At 43.9% G+C, this 22,974-nt stretch overlaps 1 protein-coding gene and 1 pseudogene across 1 annotated transcript; both read left to right on the top strand.

Annotated features, from left to right (window-relative positions):
• Nucleotides 1-18,216, top strand: part of LOC139026675 (coiled-coil domain-containing protein 85A-like) — a 29,093-nt pseudogene extending 10,877 nt beyond the window's left edge.
• Nucleotides 18,217-19,035: 819 nt separating this feature from the next.
• Nucleotides 19,036-22,466, top strand: LOC139026674 (protein transport protein Sec23A-like). Its single transcript, XM_070442001.1, has 5 exons — nt 19,036-19,189; nt 20,704-20,928; nt 21,340-21,397; nt 21,664-21,750; nt 22,203-22,466. Exons 4-5 carry the CDS (start codon nt 21,715-21,717, stop codon nt 22,449-22,451), a joined length of 285 nt encoding a protein of 94 aa, XP_070298102.1. The 5' UTR covers nt 19,036-19,189; nt 20,704-20,928; nt 21,340-21,397; nt 21,664-21,714; the 3' UTR covers nt 22,452-22,466.
• Nucleotides 22,467-22,974: the final 508 nt, after the last annotated feature.

Genomic DNA, 22,974 nt, shown 5'->3' with positions numbered 1-22,974 from the left:
GTTTCCATTTAACTCTCTCCGTTCCAGCCATTATTATGAGCTGTCCTCCCCTCAGCAGCCTCCACTGTTGTACACATCCTCCACTGGTTTTGAAAGCTCTCACTTTTCTTTAGCTTTGTAATGTGGAGCAAGAACTACGAACATACTGTCTAGATTAGATTCATAGTATTCCCCAATAGGCATTTAGGCAGGCTAGCTAATAGAAAGTGTAGAACGTTTTTCTACTCATTAGAATTCTCAATGGATTTTGAAGGATTAGGTTTAAAAGCACAACTTTGAATTGCCACTAATGAGAGCTGCCCTGTAGCTAAGAACACACAGTCCTAAGAACCTGACTAGCTCAAAAATTCTCTTGACCTGTGCACCATACAGTACTGTTATGTGTAACTTTAATTCATAGCTAGGTTTGTAGCAACCTCATGATGGGTATAGGGAATATTAGAGATTCACAGTAGTAGCCTTGAACCTATCACTTTACATAGAACTGGGGGATCTGTGAATGGGAATTATGATGACACGTCATCCATTATTGATTAATAGACTAAGGCCTAGGCTCATTAAAAAAGCAAAGGAGAAGAGAGAGGAATCATCCTCCCTCATTCTTGAGAAAGGGCAGCGATCCTCACCACTATTGACTATAAGGTGGGATTATTACAACTGAAAACCCTGATGTTGTTGTTCAGGTTGCCTCATTCCCTGGCATTTTTTAAACCCTATGCAATGTCGATTATCTTGTGTTTGTAACAAGTCACTGCATCGTACATTACTAGGTGGTGCAGGTACTTATGGAAAACAAAAGGCAACACACACACACACACACACACACACACACACACACACCAGTGAGAGAGTAAAGGACGTCAAAGCTGTCCTCCCCCTATCTCTCTATATGTACGCCCTTTCCCTTCTATACCCTTTCTACTACCCTCCTCCCGTTTGCCCTTCTATACCCGTTCTACTACCTCCTCTCTTTCTCCCTTCTATACCCGTTCTACTACCTTCCTCCCTTTCCTTCTATAACCCATTCTACTACCTCCTCCTTCCTTCTCTATACCTTTATCACCCTCCCCCTTTCACTTCTATACCCTAACTTTAAACTACCTCACCTCCCTTACTCTTCTAAATTGATTTTACCGTTTCTACTACCTCCTTCCCTCCTGTCTATATACCCGTTTCTACTACCTTCCTCCCTTTACCTTCTATACCCTTTCTACTACCTCCTCCCTTTCCTTTCTAACCCTTTCTACTACCTCCTCCCTTTCTTCGTATACCCTACTACTACTCCTCCCCTTTCTTCTATACCCTTTTAAAACTTACCTCCTCCTTTCCTTCTATATACCGTTTTTCTACTACGCTCCTCCCTTTCTTCTATATACACGTTCTGGTGATACTACCTCCTCCCTTTTCCTTCGTATACCCTTTCTACTACTCCTCCCTTTCCTTCTATACCCATTCTACTACCTCCTCCCTTCCTTCTATACCTTCTACTACCTTCCTCCTTTCCTCCTATACCTTTTAAACTACCTCCTCCCTTTCTCTCTATATAGCCGTTCTACTAGTCTTCCTTTCCTTCTATTATACCCGTTCTACACCTCCTCCCTTTCTCTTCTTCCCTTTAAACTACCTCCTCCCTTTCCTTCTTATGTATAACCCGTTCTACTACCTCCTTCCCTTTCCTTCTATTACCCTTCTACTACTTCCTCCCTTCTTCATATACCCATTCTTACTACCTCCTCCCTTTCCTTCTTATACCCCTTTTAAACTACCTCCTCCCTCTTCTCTCTATTATATACCCGTTCTACTTACCTTCCTCCCTTTCCTTCTATTACCCTTCTTAAACTACCTCCTCCCTTTCCTTCTATACCCTTAAAACTACCTCCTCCACTTTCCTTTATATCCCTTTCTGACTACCTCCTCCCTTCTTTTCTATACCCTTAAACTACCTCCTCCCTTTCCTTCTATACCCTTTCTACTACCGCTCCCTTTCCTCCTATACCCTATCTACTACCTCTCCCTTCCTATCTATATACCCATTTTCTACACCTCCCCTTTCCTTCTTATACCCTTTCTACTACCTCCTCCCTTTCCTTTTTCTATATACCCTTTCTACTACCTCCTCCCTTTCCTCCTGATACCCTTTCTACTACCTCCTCCCCTTTTCCTTTCTATACCTGTCTACTACCTCCTCCCATTCTTCTTATTACCTTTCTACTAACCCTTCTCCCTTTTTTGTCCCACAAAAAACGACAACAAAGCGCAATGCGAAGCCCTTTACTCTGTACACTCAGACAATACATTTCCAGTGTCTGCCTGCCTGGCAGCTGAAAAGCTTTTGTCAGTGTGTGTGGAGTTTCTGTAGTGCTACCTGCCCTCTCCGAACGCGTAGTTCTACTGTTAAGGACCTCCCCCCTCCGAAGCGTAGCCTACTGTAGCCCCTCCCCCCTTCCGAAAGCGTAGTCTACGTGTAAGCCCCCTCCCCCCTCCGAAGCATAGTCTACTGTAGCGCCCTCCCCTCTCTGAAGCCATAGTTCTTCCTGTAGCTCCTGGCCCCCCTCCAACATATTATTAGTCTCCTGTAAGCCCCTCCCCCCTCTGAAGGATAGTCTACTGTAGCACCCACCCCCTCCGAAGCATAGTCTACCTGTAGCCCCCTCGCCTCTTCTGAAGCCATAGTCTCCTGTTAGGCCTACTGATGTTAACGTGTGATTCAGAAATTAGGCGAGGAGAATGTTTAATTAGAGGGAAGAATGGATTAACTTTTCAAGTTAAGGGTTCCTTATAGTTATCACGTTTTTCACAATTGCCATTCAGTTACACTTACCGAAAAAGGTAAGACGTGTTTTTAAATTTTTGGTGCCGCTCTGCACACACAAACTTGTTTAGCTAGCTGGCTCTTGGTCCAACGTTTATGCGTACACTCTCTGAAGTTCAAAGACATTCACAGTTCCGTCATAGGAAGCCCTCTCCTCCGTAGGATACTTCTTGTGGGCCTTAACTCAGATTATTCATGCTCTTAACAACCAAGATGCGCCAGCGCTTCAAGCCAAGCCTTCTTCCTCCTCTCTCACTCTCTCCCCACCTGCTGTATTACTTACCCACGTTTATGTACAGCACTACCTAACCAAGGCTCTTCTCTTCATCTCTCTCTCTCTCTCTCTCTCTCTCTCTCTCTCTCTCTCGCGGGCGCGTGCACTTTCTCTCTCTCGTCATCCCTCTCCCTCTCTTCACCCCTCCATTCCTCCTCTATCCATAAGCAAGAAATAACTCCAGCTGAGACTTCAGAAGCCCTTTAAACAAAAGACTACTTCCATTAACTAGCTTCTCTGTGTGTGTGTGTGTGATGATGTGTGTGTGTGTGTTGTGTGTGTTGGGTATGTGTGTGTGTGTGTGTGTGTGTGTGTGTGTTGTGTGGTGTGTGGATTGGAGATGTGGTTGTGTTGTGTGGTGTTGTGTGTTGTGTGTGTGTGTGTGTGTTGTGTGTGTTGTGTGTGTGTTGTGTGTGTGTGTGTGTGTGTGTCTGTTCGCTCAAGAATCCAGGCGTAACCGACCGTGACCCATTAACAAGTTCTGTTCACCCAGTCAGGCATCGTCCCACTTGCCTTTATTAGGCCCTTATTAACTGTGTCCATGTAGCACCAGGCTTTACACACACAACACACCACACACACAACAACACACACAGCACACACAACAAACACACCACACACACACACACACCACACACACACACACACATCACACACACACTATCACACACACACACTCACACACACACACACACACACACACAACACACCACACACACTTCCCTGTCCTCCCCAGCTGTCTCTGTCCTCTGGGCTAAAACCTTTCATGGCACAATGAGCGTGGCCTTAGAAGATATGAACATTACCATAGTGAGTCAAAACTGACTTGTTGATCTTTCTGGCGTCTCCACGGTGCGTTGTGTTTGTGTGTACTTCCGTGTACCCAATAGCCTTCTCTACAGCGGACACGGGGGAGGGACGGAGTGATGAGCCCTGTACAGCTTCCAACAGAGGGAAGGAAGAAGACGAAGAGTGGAGAGGGAGGAAAAGGGATGAAATAGAGGACTAGTCCACAAGTTTTGTAAGCATCGTTCCCCAAGGCACGGATCTCATATCAACCATGGTGCGCTTTGACCCCCTGACATGATGTGCATAGTGGATGCATTTTAGAGCTTGATCTGATCAAAAGATGAGTGTAAGCGCACATACATCACGTTAGTAGCCTGGTCCACACATCTTTTTTTGCTGCTGTTTTGGCCAACATCCAAACAGATATTGGAAACCAGGCTATGAATGAATGTGCAGACCTCTGCCAAAAGATGCCATATGGCTTAATTCAATTACAGATCAACAGTGAGGAGGCTATCAAAGAAGAGTCGTAGGGTGTCAGGGGTCATGGGTAGGATTGATTTTAAGAGATTGAGTTCTCGGGGAGACGGTACCTAAATGCGCATCAAAAGAAGTATGATTAATGTTATTATTGTGTGTGTTAGACAGTGTCGTTGCTGCCAAACTACCCTTAAGGGTCAGGTGTAGTACAATGGTTGGCCAACGCTTTAACTTGATACGTTTTGTTTAACTCCTAAGGTGTTTTCAAGGTGATAGTTTAAATCAGAAGTTAGGGGATCACTGCTGTGGATTCTGTTGTCCATTATGTGGTCTGGGATCTCACTGCTTGGGTTCTGTTTCCATTATTAGTGGTCTGGGATCACTGCTGTGGGCTTCTGTGATCCATCTATTGTGGCCTGGGATCACTTGGTGTGGTTCTGTATCCATTATGTGGCCGGCGATCACTGGTGGTGGGTTCTGGTTCCATTATGTGCGTCTTGGGATCACTTGGTTGTTGGGTTCTGTATCCATTTATGTGGTCTGGGATCACTGGTGTGGGTGCTGTATTCCATTATGTGAACATTGGGATCACTGTGTGCGGTTTCTGTATCCATTATGTGAACCTGGAGATCCACTGCTGTGGTTCTGTAATCCATTATTGTTCTGGGATCACTGGTGTGGTTCTTATCCATTAATGTGACCTGGATTCACTGCTGTGGGTTCTGTATCCATTATTGTGGGGTCTGGGATTCACTGGCTGTGGCGGTGCTGTTATCCCATTATGATGACCTGGGATCACTGCTGTGGGTTTCTGCCTATCCATTATGTGACCTGAGATCATGCTGTGGGTTCTGTATCCATATTGTGGTCTGGATCACTGGTGTGGGCGTGCTGTATTCCAAATATCGACCTGGGATCACTGCTGTGGGTTCTGATCCATATTGTGGTCTGGGATTCACTGTAGTGCTGGGTTCTGTACTTCCATATGTGACTGGGATCACATGGTGTGGGTTCTTATCCCATTATGTGACCTGAATCACTGGTGTGGGTTCTGTTGTTCCATTTATGTGACCTGGTATCACTGTGTGGGTTCCGTTCCATTATGTTGACCTGGGACACTTGGTGTGGGTTCTGTAAAAAATTATTGTGGTCTGGGATCACTGGTGTGGGGTTCTGTATCCAATATGTTGGACCTGGGATCACTTGCTGTGTTCTGTATTCCATTATGTGACCTGGGATCACTGGTTGTGAGGTTCTGGTTTCCCATTATGTGGCCTGGGATCACTTGCTGTGGGTTCTGTTTCCATTATGTAGCCTGGGATCACTGTGTGGGGTTTCTGTTTCCATTATGTGACCTGGGATCACTGGTGTGGGTTCCGTTTCCATTATGTGACCTGGATCACTTGGTGTGCGGTTCTGTAAAATATGTATTTGGTCTGGGATCACTGGGATGTGTGGGTTCTGTTTTCCATTTATGTTGACCTGGGATCACTGGTGTGGGTTCTGTATCCATTACTGTGGTCTGGGGATCACTGGTGTGGTCTGTTATTCCATTATTGTGACCTGGGATCACTGTGTGGGTTCTGGAAAAATCTATGTGGTCTGGATCACTGGTGGGGTTCTGTTTCCATTTATGTGACCTGGGGGGGGAGTTCAAACTGCGTGGGGCTTCTGGTTCCATTATGTTTTGACCTGGGATCACTGGGCTGTATGGGTTCTGTTCCTATGTTGACTGGGATCACGGTGTGGGTTCCTTCTCCATTACTGTGACCTGGGATCCACTGGTTTGTGTTCTGTAAAAATTATGTGGTCTTGGGATCACTGGTGGGTTCTGTGTATCCAATATGTGACCGATGGGATCACTGCTGTGGGTTCTGTACTATTTATTGTGACCTGGGATCAACTGGTGTGGGTTCTGTTCCATTATGTTGGCCTGGATCACCTTGCTGTGGGTTCTGTTTTCCATTATGTGACCTGGGATCACTGGTGTGGGGTTCTGTTTTCCATTATGTGGCCTGGGATCATTGGTGTGGGTTCTGTTTCCATTATTGGCCTGGGATCATGGATGGGGTTTCTGTTTCAATTATGTGGCCTGGGATCACTGCTGTGGGATTTTCTGTATCCATTATGTGGCCTGGGATCACTGGTGTGGGTTCTTTTCCATTATGGTGGCCTTGGGAATCACTGGTTGTGGGTTCTGTTTTCCATTATGTTGGCCTGGATTCAACTTGAGTGGGGGTCTGTTTCCATTATGTGGCCCTGTGATCACTGGTTGGGTTCTGTTTCCATTAAATGTGGCCGTGGGATCACTGGTGTGGGTTCTGTACCATTATGTTATTATCAGAACCTCTACTTACACAGGGAACACCATATACTGGCTACGTGTCTAGCTACAGTCTATAAATCAGACACCATACTGCTACAGCTCTAGTCCTACAGTCTATGAAACAGACACTACTGCTACAGTCTAGCTTACAGTCTATAAACAGACACCATATAGCTAAGTCTAGCTAACAGTCTATGAACAGAGACCCATACTGCTAGTTCGCTACAGTCTATGAACAGGACACCATACTAGCACGTCTAGCTACAGTCTTAATTGTGCAACAGACCACCATACTGCTACGTCTAGCTACAGTCTATAAACCTACACCAATACTTGCTTTACAGTCTAGCTACGTCTATAAACCTACACAATACTGCTACAGTCTACTACAGTCTATAAGACCTACCAATACTGGCTACAAGGTCTATTACACCTTACACAATACTGGCTACACGTCGTAGCTACAGTCCTATTAAAACAGACACCTTAGTGCTACCGTCTAAGAATACAGTCTATAACAACCACACAATACTGCTAACAGGTCTAGCTACAGTTCTATGAACAGACACCCATTACTTCTACAGGCTAGCTTACAGTCTAATAAACAGAACACCCATTACTGCTACAGTTAGCTTACAGTCTATAAACAGACACCTAGTGCTACAGCTTCTTAAACAGACACCCATACTAGCTACAGTCTAGCTACAGGTCTATAAACCAGATCGCATACTGCTACAGTCTATAACAGACACTCATACTGCTACAGTCTAGACTACAGTCTTATAAACCAGACACCATAGTGTTACAGCTCTATCAACGGACACCATAGTGCTATACCAGTCTATAAACAGGACACCACAGTGCTACCGTCTATAAACAGACACATATGCCTACAGTCTAGCTACAGTCTTAAACAGACACCATAGAGCTTACAGGCCTATAAACAGACACCATACTGCCTACAGTGCTAGCCTACAGTCTAATAACAGACGCCATAGTGCTACAAGTCTATATAAACAGACACCCATAGTGCTACAGTCGTATAAACAGACACCATTACTGCTACAGTCTAGCTACAGATCTATAAAACAGACCCATAGTGCTACAGTCTCATAAAACAGACACCATAGTGCTACGTCTAAAAACAGACACCCATACTGCTACGTCTACGCTACGTCATATAAACACGACACCATTAGTTGCTACAGTCTATATAAACAGACACCATTACTGCTAACAGGATCATAGCTTTACAGTCTGATAAACAGACACCATAGTGCTACAGTCTATAAACAGACACCACAGTGCTACAAGTCTATTAAACAGGACACCATACTGCTTACAGTGTCTAGCTACAGTCCTATACAACAGACACCATAGTGCTACAGTCTATAAACAAACACCATGTGCTACAGTCTATAAACAAGACCACCATACTGCTACAGGTCTAGCTTACAGTCTCATAAACAGCAACCAATTAGTGCTACAGTCTTATAAAAAGACACCATACTGCACAGGTCTAGCTACAGTCTACTAAACAGACCAACATTAGTGCTACAGTCTAGCATTACAGTCTATAAACAGACACCATAGTGGCTACAGTTCTATAAAAGATCACCATAAGCTACAGGTCTATAATACAGACACCAACTGCCTACAGTCTAAGCTACAGTCTATAAACAGACCCCATTACTGCTACCAGTCTAGCTACAGTCTATAAACGACCCCATAGTGACTTACAGTCTATTAAACAGACCACCAATAGTGCTAGCAGGTCTAGCTTTAACAGTCTATAAACAGACACCATGAGCTTACAGTCTCTATAAACAGACACCCAATACTGCTCACAGTCTAGCTATAGTCTATAAACAGTACAGAATCAGTTGAGATTGCTTTTTCATATTTTGGTTGAAGAATTATTGCATTTATTCCAAATCCATAAATGTAGGATGCATCCATTACTATACAGAAAGCAGGAAACATCGGTACCAAAAAAGTGACAGTCACTTTGAGAGCGAGTTGTTGCATTGCTAATTTAAAACAAACAATGAAAAGCTTTTAATGCTTGGTATTAATGACATTTAAACGCATACAGAAAATAACACTATTATCCTAAAGATCTGACGGTACGTCTATTGGTAATATAATTATAAATTTATAGAATTGTCTATTTATAGTAATGTATATAGATGCAGAGGCCTTTGCGTCAACCATGTCTGCATCCCAAATCGGCACCCTATATCCCTATATAGTTGCACTATTTGTGACCTGGGCCCATAGGTTGCTGCCCACAGGGCTCTGTCAAACAATTGCACTCATGTAAGGGTATAGGGTGCCAATTGGGAAGCAGCTATTCTAACATCCATTCATGCCATGATTCTACTTATTGTATTTCAGGAGATCGTTGATCCAGAAACGTAATTTTAAAAAGAATGAATAAAAAACACAATTTAATCGTCATGGAATCGGGATTGATTAGAAATCCCTAGATTAATTAATATCGTATTAAGAAGAGGAAGCTGCGTATTTCTGGATGGAAACCGTTCAGGCTATTTAATCTGGCACGTATTTACTGAGCCTTGCCAATTATACCCTTCTAGAAACAATGATTAAGAACAACGTCGTAGTCGTGTTCTAAATCACATGGATGGATTCCTAATCGCCAGGCCAATAACGGGATCTCTGATTGGGTATAGGTTAGATTTTTTTTACAAGGAATGCACTGTGTCATGTCAATTTGCATTGATTGGAGGGACCACAATTAGCACAATTACTGGGATTGGTTTCAGACAGAAACCTGAATTTATGTGATTGGTAATTGCGTATGATCTCACATCCAGCGGGCTCTGGGACTGGTTTTTGGTTCTAACTCATACCGGCGACTCCGATTTGGTGACTGTTGACTTGGTTCTTGTGTTCTACCAATGTATACAGTATGATTGTGTCATTATTTACAACACAAAACCAACGAGTCCATTTGTGGAGCAGCGGTGGTAGTCAGTGAGCCTATATTGTTCTGGGGTTATGACAGGGAAAGCCATGACAGGCTGCAGGAAAGAGGCCGGGGTTCCGAGGATGCACACCGTTCACAAACCACCACAGGAAGATTCTGTTTTCAATCACCATGGCAACGTACTTTCCAATATCCTCCACCCTGCAGAGAGAGGGTGGATGAAGGGGATGGAGAGAGAGGAGACAGAGAGAGATGACGAGAGAGTGAGGAGGAGAGAGAGAGGAGAGGAGATTGTATAGGAGAGAGAGAGAGAGAGAAGAGACGAGGAGAGACGAGAGAGAGAGAGAGAAAGAGGAGAGGGAGGAGAAGATGAGAAAGGAGAGAGAGGAGAGGAGAGAGAGAGACGAGAGAGAGCAGAGAGGAGAGAGAGAGGACAGAGAGAGAGACAGAGAGAGAGGACAGAGAGAGAGAGAGGAGGAAGAAGGAGAGAGAAAGAACACGAGAGAGAAGAGAGAGAGAAAGAGAGAGAGTAGAGAGATGATATGATTTTGGACATGAAGAAGGCGCGTGAAGGGTTTGGGTAAAAGTGAGGATGAGAAAAAAGAAAGACACGAGGTAAAATGATGTTGACTACTTGTGGAACGCCGTCCCCCTACTATTTAACTGACAGATAAACATTAGTTATGTTAATGGTATTTCATCAGTCAGAATTCCAAACTCACACCACACACCACACACACACCATCACACACACACAGCACACACACACCACCACCACACACACCACACACCACACACAACACACACACACACACACACCACACACACAACACACACACACACACACACCACACAACACACACACACACCACACACACACACACCACACACCAAAGTGTTCTGAAGCAGCAGCCTGACAAGCTGATTGAGAAGAGAGTACTTTACATATCAAAGAAGCTTTCCCCAAGGGAGAGTTCAACCTCAGAAGACAACACAAAGAACACGGGACTTATTTTTCACTAAGTTCTGTAACTATTTTCTATTATTGTTACAGAGAGAGAAACTTTTTAAACTATTAGGATTTTAAACTCCAGTGTTCCCTCCAACAATAATCCACTTGGTTGATAATTAATAAACAAGGGAGTTCATACAAACATGGGTGAACTTCCCGAAAAGCGGAGTAGGGAACATGAATCTTTGTTAGAAGAGACCAGTGCGGAGAGAAAACATATTCCTTCAAATTAACATGAGCTTGTATGGCTAACTGGTACACACCTTCTTGAGCCTATTGTTAGACGCAAGCAAAAGCTATTTTGTTTGCCTAAGTATAATCTATTTCTATTATTGTTCCGCTAACGAAGCGAACATTATCACGTACGCTAATGCTGCCCACCAAAGTCACATCGTTGACCTTGTCGTTAGTGGAAGATATTTGTTGTAGGCCGCAGTTGAAACCTACTTTCTCCATTGTACGGCTAATAAAAGCTAATGAGCATCTAAATGCTAGCCCACCCACTCACTCTCTTTTTGGCATTTTTTTAAGCCTAAAGCGATTTGTTTTTAGTCAAAGGCTGAACCTATTTCCCCATTGACTGCGCATTAACCAAAGGTCTACATATACACCAATTCTAGCCCACCTACACAACCTCTTGGCCTGCGTCTTTAGCTGTATTTAAGAGTTCTTGAAATAAACGCATGTGCCTAAATTGACAGTACAAAATGTCGCTCACCTCTTTGGTCCTGATAAAGCTAAAAGTTAGTCTGGTGTTACCCAAAGGTTAAACCTACTGTATTTCATCCAATTGACTCCAACAAAGCTACTTGCAGGTTCCCCACCACTCGTAACCTTACTGTTATTTCTCCATTGAACTCCAACAAGCTAACTTGCAGGCCCACCCACTCACCCTTTGGCCCTGTTGAAGGTAAGAGCTTCAGTTGGTGTTAATTTTAAGCTATAAACTAATGTATTTTCTCCATGCAGCGCTAACACTAGCTTAGCCCACTCACCTCTTTGCCCTTGTTGCGGGCTCTCTCATGTTCTCGGCGATGTACTTGACGCTCTCGATGGCCTGTTTAATCTCCGGGGACAGGACGGAGAAGGCCACCACCGTGTTTGATGCTCTGAGGACTCGGCTGGCGGCTCAGTTTTCCCCGGATCTGTTGTCTCTGGGTTCTCCTTCCCATTGTTGGCAGGGGCAAAGGGCACTTCTTTTCCCCTCTTTCTCCACATCCTCCCTCATGTCAAGTTGTTGTCTCCGAATCCAGGCAGTTCCCTCCTCTTGCTGGGAATTGAACGAGAATGGAATGAAATGGGAATAAGAATAGAATGCAATGGGAATGGTAAAAGGAGAGATAGATAGAGATACAGTAGGAATATTAAAATAATTCATAAGGTTTCGAGAAATCCCAGGTGAAGGATTCCTGCATGTCCTGCTTATTTGATCCTGACTTCCAAGAAAGTCACCAGATATTTTTAACCCTAATCCAGAGGGCCAAACAATTTACTTGAGTGTATTATCTTACCCCACATGTTAATCCTCTAACCATTATGGGAATACATCAGGACTATGTGAACACAGAAAGGGAACATTGATACTTGAGAGGAATTAACAATTCAATCATTTCTATTGGATCAGTTGTCAATCCCTCCCAAACACCAACCAACCAACTAACCAACCAAACCAACAACCACCACACCAACACAACCAACCGGAACCAACCAACCAACCCAACAACCAACCAACCAACCAACCAAAACCAACCAACCAACCGACCACCAACCAACCAACCCACCACTCGCCGCCCGCCAGCCAGCAAACCAGACACCACAACCCACCCACCCCACACAACAACAACCCAACCACCAACCAACGAACCACCAACGAACACCACCAACCACCACCAACAAACAACCACCAACCACCAACCACACAACCACCAAACCACCACCAACCACCCACCGTTCAGACTATTCTTTCTCTTCTTTCCTCCTTTTCCCCTTCCCTCACTCCTCACCTCCTCCTCCTCCTCTCGCTGCTCCTCTGCTCTCACCCGCTGTCTGAACGAGGGCGCTTGCTCCACGCTACTGGTCTATAGGGCCCGTCTCACAGCATGTTTTCGTTGGTAGCACCGCTCTGTCAATGGACACAGAACAATTAAATACTGATCATCTCAGCATGACTCTTGGGTAGCACCTTGATGGACACAGAAACAATTAACAATACTGTCCATCAGCATGGACTTTCTTGGGTAGCACCCCTGATACGGACACCAGGACAATTTACATTACTCAGATGTTATGTAATTATTAACTAAAGTAGTATGTTATGTATATTATAGTTATGTATAGGATTGCATTGTTGTTATAGTTATTGTATAGTCTTCATATTGATTATAGTATTGTATTAGGCATTGTATTGGTAATTGTATAGTATTGTATTTTATTGTTAGTATTGCATTGTATGATTCCATTGCATTAGCTATGTAGTGATATAGTATTGTATTGTATTATATTGGTACTTGGTATATGGTATTGGTATTGCATTCTTAGTTTGTTTGTATAGGTTATTGTATTCTATAGTATTAATTTAAATAGTATTTGTATTGTATTGTATTTGTATTGTATAGTATTGTATTGGTACTTGTGTAGGCCATTGTATTGTATATATAGTACAGGTACAACAAAGCAAATATAACAACAAACACCAGAGGAAAACAAAATATATAAGAATTAAGTGTATTTAATAGGATTTACAACTTGATACAAAACACTTAAGAACCCTTCCTAATGATTGAGTTGGGGCTAAGAGTGGGTCCTAAGAGTTGAGTCTGAGAGTTGGTCTTGGAGAGTGGGCTAAGATTAGGTTTAACAGTTGGTCTGGGAGTTGGGCTGAGAGTTGTCTAAGAGTTGGATCTGAGGAGTTGGTCTGGGAGTTGGTCTAAGAGTTTGGTCTGGGAGTTTGGTCTAAGAGTTGGTCTAAGAGTTGTCTAAGAAGTTGTCTGGGAGTTGGTCTAAAGAGTTGGTCTGGGAGTGGTCTAAGAGTTAGGTCTAAGAGTTGGTCTGGGAGTTGGGTTGAGGTTTGGGCTAAAGAGTTGGTTAACTGTTGCGTCTAAGAGTTGGTTCTGAGAGTTGGTCTAAGAGTTGTTAACAGTTGGTGCTGGGAGTTGGGCTGAAGAGTTGGGCTTAAGAAGTTAGTTTAACAGTTGGTCTGGGAGTTTGGGCTGAGAGTTTTGGCTAAGAGTTTGGTTTAACGTTGGCTCTAAATGAGGAGCTAAAGTATGTGTCTAAAGAGTGGTCTAAGATGGGCTAATAGAGTTGGTCTAAGAGTTGGTTTTAATAGGTGAGCTCTTAAGAGTAGGTACAAGAGTGGTCTGGAGTTGGTCTAAAGAGTTGGTCTAAGAGTTGGTTGGGGAGTTGTCTAGAGTTTTGTCTAAGAGTTTGGCTAGAGTTGGTCTGGGAGTTGGTCTGGGAGTTGTCTGAGAGTTGGCGCTAAGAGTAGTTTAAACAAGTTGGCTAAGATTGGCTGAAGAGTTGGCTAAGAGTTGGTTTAACAGTTGGTCTGGAGTTGGCTGAGAGAGTTGGGTCTAAAAGAGTTGGCTAAGATGCGGCTAAGAGTTGGTTTAGAGTTGGTCTAAGGAGTTGGTCTAGCAGTTGGTCTAAGAGTCGGCCTAAGAGTGGTCTAAGACTGGGCTAAGAGTGTTGCGTCTAAGAGTTGCATTAACAGTCTGGTCTGGAGTTGGTCTAAGAGTCGGCCTAGAGTTGGTCTATATGGGCTAAGAGTTGGTTTAAGAGGTGGGTCCTAAGAGTTGGTCTAAGAGTTGGGCTAAGAGTTGGGCCTAAGAGTCGGCCTCAGAGAGTTGGTCCTGAGAGTTGGTTCTAAGAGTTGGGTCTAAGAGTTGGGACTGAGAGTTGGCGCTTAAGAGTTGGTTTAAGAGTTGGCCTTAAAGGGTCTAGAGTTGGGCTATAGGAGTTGGGTCTAAGAGTCGGCCTAAGAGTTGGTCTGAGAGTTTGGTCTAACAGTTGGTCTAAGGTTGGGCTGAGAGTTGGGCTAAGATTTGACGCTAATTCTCCTCTCTTTACCTGAGGAGGACGGACCTGACCCAGCCCGGCAGGTGTCGGTCATTGGTGATACGGGTAGTGGACGTTTCAAGACGAACACGGTGATGACGATGCGAGAGGTGGACAAAGATCATAGTTGAAGAAGGAGGTAACTCCCCGATGAGTGAATGACCAGAGTGTGGACGGGAATGGTCTCAGTGATGACCAGAAGGAACACCAGTTGAGGAGAGGAGGACAGAGATACAGAGGTCACCTGTTGGGTTGAGGGAGTGAGAGAGAGAGAGAGAAGAGAGACGAGAGAGAGAGAATTGAGAGATGATGAGAGACGGAGAGTCGAGAGAAATGAGAGAGAGAAGGAGAGAGAGAATGAACGCTGTAAGAGGCAGCGTGTGTTGTTTATTGACCTAGGAGGAAGCAAATTATTTATTTCATTCCATTTTACTGTACCACATTACACACACAATTCAACAACCACCATCAATCACCCAGAAACGAAACGTTTGGTTGATTTAGTCCGGATTCACACCAATCCCACTGTAGCTAACATTGTCAACATTTCACATGGTGGCTTCATCTGAACACACAACAAATTGACTTGCAGTGCCCGATTACAGAACCACATTCCCTTATTTACTGGGTGCAGGCAGAGATTTTAAAAAAATATAATATTATAATTATAATTATAATTATAAACTGGGTGGTTTCGAGCCCTGAATTCTGATTGCTGACAGGCCGTGGTATTCACACACGATTACCACATATGCAAAAACATGTTATTTACTGCTCTTAATTACGTTGATAAACCAGTTCATAATAGCAATACGGCACCTCGGGGGTTTGTGGTATTACGGCCAATTATAGCACGGCCCTAGCCGTGGTATATTGTGGCCCATTATACCACACCCCCTCGTGCCTCTTATTGATTGAATCTAATATACTAAAACGACGTAGTTTAATATAATAATGTAATACTATAACACTATCTCATGTAGGCAGACACTTTTAATACGATAGCAACTTTACATAGTAGTTGTGATGTGAGTAGGGTTCTGCACACTAGTTTCTTCCGACACGATGACCTTGTGGCGTGGATTTGAGTGGGCGGACCCTACTTTCATTACTATGCAACAGCTATAACATTATTACAGTGGCCTTATGGAGTATTCATCCTCCCTGGACTTTCCACATTTTGTTGTCTATGTTTCAAGCCTGGAATTCAAATTCATTTCATTGAGATCTCCTTTGTCACTGACATTTGACAGGAAGTGTTTTTTTATTGTCAAAGTCAAATTAGAATTCGACAAATGTTTAATGATAATGAATTAATGATTATGAAGTATTTAAAACATAAGTACAAATTGGGTTAATTCGTTTAAGGGACAATTTCTACAAACATCTTCATTTTATAATTTGTAAGCAATTCATTTTGTTTAATTTCTTGCTGCATGAAGTGTAATAAAATATAAGAGTCGGCTAGTTTTGTTTCCTGGTGCATACTCTTGATATAATGGAAAAATAGATTGTAACACAACAACATGGAAGGACACCAACGATAATTGATATTATTACATCTAAAACGATTGGTCTTACAACACAGTCCATAACTCACCAAGAGCGTGTGGTAATAAGTCCCAATAGGTGGGTTGACACCTTCAGCTGAAGGCACCGTACCTTTCTCTCCTGCAGTCAGGGAGGGCACTCAGACAGGACCTTTTAAAAAAGAGATGAGGGAAGGGGATTGATGAGGTTGTGGTGTGTAGAAGAGAGGCAGGCGTCTGATGTTAGCAGGCGAGTAGGTGATGTCTGGGTAAATCTCCTCGCAAGACAGTTGTACTCTGATGTCGTGCTTGTAGGCCCGGACGAGCACCGATTTATTCTCCCACTCGCCGCTCTTCCAGAAGTCTTTGAGGTTCGACCCTGATGGAAAGGTGACATCGGGTTTTATTTTGAGGCGTTGATTCTGAGTTAGCTTTCCGTTTCATAAACATGTTCTCTGTATAGTGTCGTGTTTGGTATTTGACACAATCTTCTGCGAGAATTGGATTCAGTAACTGCAAATTCTATATTAATCGACTTTGACCCAATAGTCAGAGAATTGCAACGACCTGGACTCAAGACTGTTTAGATTATCCATCATATGATTCACTCAACGAGACGAATCTGTGGAAGGAGTATTATAACGCGACTTTCAAGAGTTAAAAAACCCAAAAGATTTGACATACACTACCCATAAATTCCTTTATAGCTCGAGAGGGAGCCAGGGAGGGAGGGCAAGCAAAGCACCAGGCCAGAACATACCTCTCTCTCTCTCATTTGCAACATGATGGCATCTTTGTCCAAAGTTCTCCACCTCCCCTAATTATCCATAATAACATACTCCTCAGACCCTCCAGCACGTGTACTTTAATTAGGTACCATGGTGCTTCGGGCTGGGCTTTTGGGTCTGCTCTCTGRAGCAGCCAAGGATCCTTCCTCCATCMCCACGTGCTTCATCTCAGTCGCTCCTATCTCGTTTTAATGAAGCTCCGAGTATTGGAGGAGGATGTTAAATCAAGTCTATGTAGCTTGGAGAAATAATAAGATTATGCCAGGATTATTATTGCTAGTTACACTGCGCCAAATAAGATTTGGGAGAGAGAAGTCATATATTTGAGGAGTTTAATGAGTATTCTGGGTTCAATAGGGGCGGCAGCGTAGCCTAGTGGTTAGAGTGTTGGACTAGTAACCGAAAGGTTGCAAGATTGAATCCCCGAGCTGACATGGTACATATCTGTCGTTCTGCCCCTGAACAAGGCAGTTAACCCACTGTTCCTAGGCCGTCATTGAAAATAAGAATTTGTTCTTAACTGACTTGCCTAGTTAAATAAAGGTAAAATACAAAAKAACTAGGTTTACTCCTGTAGCCTAGTAGAGTTTGTTGATGATATTCCAAGAGCAAGCACCAAGGTTGTGCCACAGGCCTACACACCAAAGCTTTTGCAAAGGAGATGAAGAMTAAAGACAACAGGTGAGTGAGCGAGAAAGAGAGAAGAATGATGATGCTTGACATTYAGCCCAGATGCCCTCTCACTATGCTGTCTGATGGAAGATGATAGATGCACACACACACAAGTAGGTACATGCACGCTCACAGATACATGCACAGGGAGAGGGAGAGAGATCTTGTAAAATGAAATGAACTTATATACATCCTGCCTCCATTTMATCATGTGGACAGCGGCGCCCTTTAAAGAACGCGCAAACTCAACTCCGAACACCCTCTCATGCTGTGCGCGCCCAGGTGCGCCAGTGCGGCCTCCCCGACGTTAACTATGATCTCATCTTTTTAGAAATGCCGTGCGCCCCATTCCTCACCTTCAGCCCTCTTATCTCGTTCAAGTGCAGCTGGAGGCTGCGATTGACCTCGCGGATCAGATTGCTGTGGTCCAGTATCACGCTCATTTTATCGGCTTCAGACCGCCGGAGCCTCCGCACCAAATCCTCTTTTGGTCCACTTGAGAAGGTCCTCGTCCTGTATATTTGAGATGTCCTCCGCTGGACTTTCACTCTTTGTTATGGACAGCGAAAGCTGTGCTGACTAGCTTTTTCCATCCCTACGGTTCCGTTGTCGGTAATACCGGCGACAACAGGCTTGAAATACAACTCAGAGGGCACTGAGAGTCAACCTCCACTCGCATCAGCCGCACAAGTCAAACTGATCCGGAATTACCGTCGAAATCAAATCGCATAGTTGCCTGACCTCTCTCTGTGCGCCGAACACTTCAGCCCCCAAATGCAACAGCTGAACGCCGCCGACTCCCTCGTCCAACAGTGAAATATAGCCCTAGAAAAGGCTACGTGCAGCTATCTAACATCCCGAAACCCCGACATGGACTGTTTTTTAGTTCATGCAAGTTTGCACCTGAATGCATCCACATTTAGTCTCTTCCGTCCTGAATGGAGAGAGCTTCGCGGGGTAGCGGGTTGCTGATGCGCATCTCCCGCCTCTTGTTAGCTGTACAGTCCAATACATAAGGGAGGAGAACCGCTGTAGCATCGCCAGGCAAGTGCACTGCGCGTGAATAGAGGGAGAGCGTTGACTGCAGTGACTAGCAGAACCTCCTCTCTCTCTCTCTCTCTCTCTCCATCCAAGTGTCTCCATCAAAATGATGCGGGTGATGGGTATGCTTTTGGTACCCAGCGCCATCTACAGATCAAACGCCATGGGCTACAGCATTTCGTCATCTTTATTATAGCCTACAATAAATTCAGGACTTCATTTCCCATGATCCTCGTGTGCGTGCTTGTATCCTAAATCATGGACACGAGGGCCAGAATATTGTTAAACACGTCATTCTACTGAAGTAGAGGAATACCGGCCGGGAGTTGCCCCACAGATTCTTCGCTCTCTCGTTCTGTTTGCGCATCGGTATTTATCACCTAAATGCTGATCCGATTTATTACAGTCTAATATTTATTTACCTTCGTCTGGATTTCCAACCGGATCTGTATAAAAGGTATGGTTCTCCGTCTGATCTGCCTGCATCAATTTGATGAAAAGTGTCTAGCTAGGCCATTTGTTTGCGTTTCCTTGGTTCGTCCAGGAAAAAAGCCGACTAAAAACTGGGTTAGTCCGTTAGCAAGGCTAGCCTAGTTAACATCTGTATCGTTCATTTAACTTGCATGATCGTGTTTTATTTCAAGTTATCATGATATGTCGATGGCAGATTGACTTTAGAAACACTCCCGGAATTTGATAAAATGCGTTAGCTAACGTTACCTAAGATTTCAATGTTTCTAGCCAACGTCAACTAGAACCTGTCGCTAACTAGCTTGTTGCTGCTACTAGCATCCGCCTCCTTTCAGGAAGGCATCTCTACCAGGGACGAGATCCTAAAATGTGATTTGTGATACCTGTCTAACCATTTAACTGCTACAACATGCTTGTAGCTAAATGTTGCCAAGATGATCATCATTTGGTTCCTAGTAATGGCCAGTAATAGCTAAGATATGCCAGTATAGACCGTTTTTAGTCTGTCCATGTAAGCACTCAGTTGTGTAATCAATGGATCAATGCTACTTCGAGTTAAGGGTCCTGTAGGCCAGCTGTCAATCACCTGGTAGAGTTGTTTGATTGCAGAGGGTTCCCCTGAATGAGAGAGTGGAGAGGTGCGTGTTGGCGTTCATTTTTGTTCATATCTGAATTAGATAGCTGAAGTGAACTATGGTTTGGAACAGACAGTTCTGTCTTGATAAGTGTGTCAGAAGACCATCAAGTGGTGGTGGTCTGTTCCATAACATTACATGGAATTACATTACAAGGAAACGTTCCATAACATTCCATAACTAGGGCCCTGTGTTTTGTTCAATCATGTGACATGCCTGTATTTTTACCAAATTGCCGCTTTAATGCTTTTCCATTGAACTCAAAATGTCCCCTTTTCTTTTCATGTGAGATGTTCCAATGCCATCATCAGACAATTTTATTACATTTTTTGTGTATTTCTCATTTCTAGATAAGATCAGATATAAAATGTACATGTCACATGATTGTGCAAAACACAGCATATGTCTGGACTTCCAAAGCTATAGAAATCTAAGACATCTGGTTACTGCCGTTCATACCTACCGAGGCATGTAAGCCCAAGTCTCACTCGTCCCTGAAATGTTACGTAGTTGAAATAGTTGTGACCAACATTTACGTAGGATTCAAAATTAGCCCAGGGACTCTTTAAGTATCAAAACATGCCAAACAGGTTTTGATGACGAACATCATCGTCATCCATATTCCACATAGGCCTCCACCTATGAACTTGGAACAAAGCCAYGGAAAGAGTGAAAAGTGAGAGTAGCTCACCCCGAACTCCAGACTCAAACAGCTCTCGGAGAAGCTAAGACAGACTACCTGCCCTTAGCTAGAGCTAGTTTACCTATCGGACTAAATCTTCTCCATATTTATTTATTTATTTATTTACCTTTATTTAACCAGACGAGTTTATTAAGAATCTCTTCACTTTCTTTCCCATTGAAGTTGCCATGGCGACATACCAGGAGTTTATCAACAGAATGAGGATCGGGACGGCGTGGCGTTTTAGCTGGAACCTGTGGCCCTCGAGCAGGCTGGAAGCTACCCGGCTGGTAGTGCCTGTCTCCTGCCTCTTCACCCCACTCAGGAGAGGCCAGACCTGCCACCGGTGCAGTACGAACCGGTCCTCTGTAGCAGGGCCAACTGCAAGGCCGTACTAAACCCGCTATGGTGAGTATTTGAGTAGTGGCGGTGAATGTTGTTGTTTAGGCGAGTGAGTGTTTTTAATGGTTGCTTGTTGACTTTTTTACAAGCGCTTAGCTAAAAGCTAAGCTATGTCCAACGACTTACATGGCATCTCTTTGTTTTCATCTAAGCATTTTATTCTTCTGAGAACTTACGTCTCGGGTGAAGGGAAGAGTAGGAGAAGAAAGGGATCAAACTAAGTATTGAATATCTTTAGGAACGCTTAGGTGTAGCTATATCACTCAGGGACAGGTGTGGTGATCAACCCTATCCACACCTTAACAATCCAATGTACATCGCTCTAGAAGCGCTAACAGCCTCAGGCTAGGTGACAGGTCTGTTTGACTGCTACTGTACACTGTATCCAAGTAGCTCTGTCTTTTCCCCCTTTTGTAGCCAAGTTGACTACAGAGCCAAAATATGGGCGTGCAACTTCTGCTTCCAAAGAAACCCAGTGAGTACACCACAATGGAGTAAACTGAGCTGTAGGACCAAACACCATTCCACCAATAGAATACCGGGTGCATAATGTAATTTAGACCTATAATAAGAGCCATATCTGTAGGGGGCCTACCTACATTCCTGTGTTTATACTAGTCATATTCCACAAAGGAACACAGTGGTGGTAATAGGAATATCTTTAAAGTGGCCCATCTACATTCCTTTAGCAGGTGAAGCTGCTAGCTAACCACTTTTCTTTTCTCGTTCTCTCCTTCACAGTTCCCCCCGTCATACGCCGGCATATCGGACGTAAACCAGCCGGCTGAGCTCATGCCACAGTTCTCAACCATTGAGTACATCGTGCAGGTAAACGCGTWMAGTTCTACATAGAGATCTCTGAACTTTGCACATAGACACTATGTTCTGTACACGCGCCTGGCWTTGYAGTTGTACGTCTCAACCCACAAAATTGCTTCATCAAATATGAATGTTTCTTTAATCCTCAAGTTGAGTTACCAGCCACAAAGAATGTACTGGAAAATGTACACACCACATGACATTACCATCACTTTTAAGTTCATCATTTCTTTAGACAGTCTTTGCTGTTTATTGTAATGGACGTTGTCAATTTACAAAGTGACAYCGGGTTACAAARGTCACTTGACCACAAAGTGTATCACATGTCATGTGACACCATCCCAACATGGAAGAACTCAAAACACTGCAACATAGAAAAACCATGTCAACTCAAAACTAAAGACCCAGCACTTTGTTTCTGTAAAATAACCTCTCCAATCCCGTCTCTGCCACCAATGTAGCGCGGCCCCCCGACCCCGCTCATCTTCCTCTACGTGGTGGACACGTGTCTGGAGGAGGAGGACYTGCAGGCCCTGAAGGAGTCCCTGCAGATGTCCCTGTCCCTGCTGCCCCCCAACGCCCTGGTAGGCCTCATCACCTTCGGACGCATGGTGCAGGTCCACGAGCTGAGCTGCGAGGGCATTGCAAAGAGCTACGTGTTCAGAGGAACCAAGGAGCTTTCCTCCAAACAAATCCAGGTCAGTCAGTAACTGTTACATACGGGAAGGCAAGTAGTCTTGAAAATGCATTCATTCGTTTTGGGAAAAGGTCTGGATTAGTTGTACTAAGATGACTGTAGGCTATATTTATGACGAAAACCGCRGGMCGCATTAAATCTTTCAAKGACCGCATTTGGYCCGAGGGCCGTATGTTTGAGACCCCTGATCTAGGTCACAGTCTGCTTTGTCCAYAGAAATAGAATAGGATCTTTGTTGTGGYCGTKTGTCATATGATCATGTCTAGGTGCCCTTGTATCAATTGGAAATTAAATGACAATAAAACAGTAGAATGGGGACAGGATACAGGTCAAAGACAGCCAGSTGTCACTGAATGACATAGAATGKGTCTATGCCACTACAGGGGTAGTGTTCCATACAGARRAAAAGCCCTAGGTTCCTAACACCCAGRAAYRGAGYGTTAGGCCTATACAGAATACAGCCGACAGGGAAAACTCCCTTAGTCTGTCATGTAATATTCAAAAACATTGTCAGAGGTACTTTGAAATACAGTGTT

The sequence above is a fragment of the Salvelinus sp. IW2-2015 genome, unplaced genomic scaffold (assembly GCF_002910315.2).
Source record: "Salvelinus sp. IW2-2015 unplaced genomic scaffold, ASM291031v2 Un_scaffold5464, whole genome shotgun sequence".
Classification (NCBI taxonomy): domain Eukaryota; kingdom Metazoa; phylum Chordata; class Actinopteri; order Salmoniformes; family Salmonidae; genus Salvelinus; species Salvelinus sp. IW2-2015.
The sequence above is the reverse complement of the archived record's forward strand: the minus strand, read 5'-3'. Positions and strand labels throughout refer to the sequence as shown.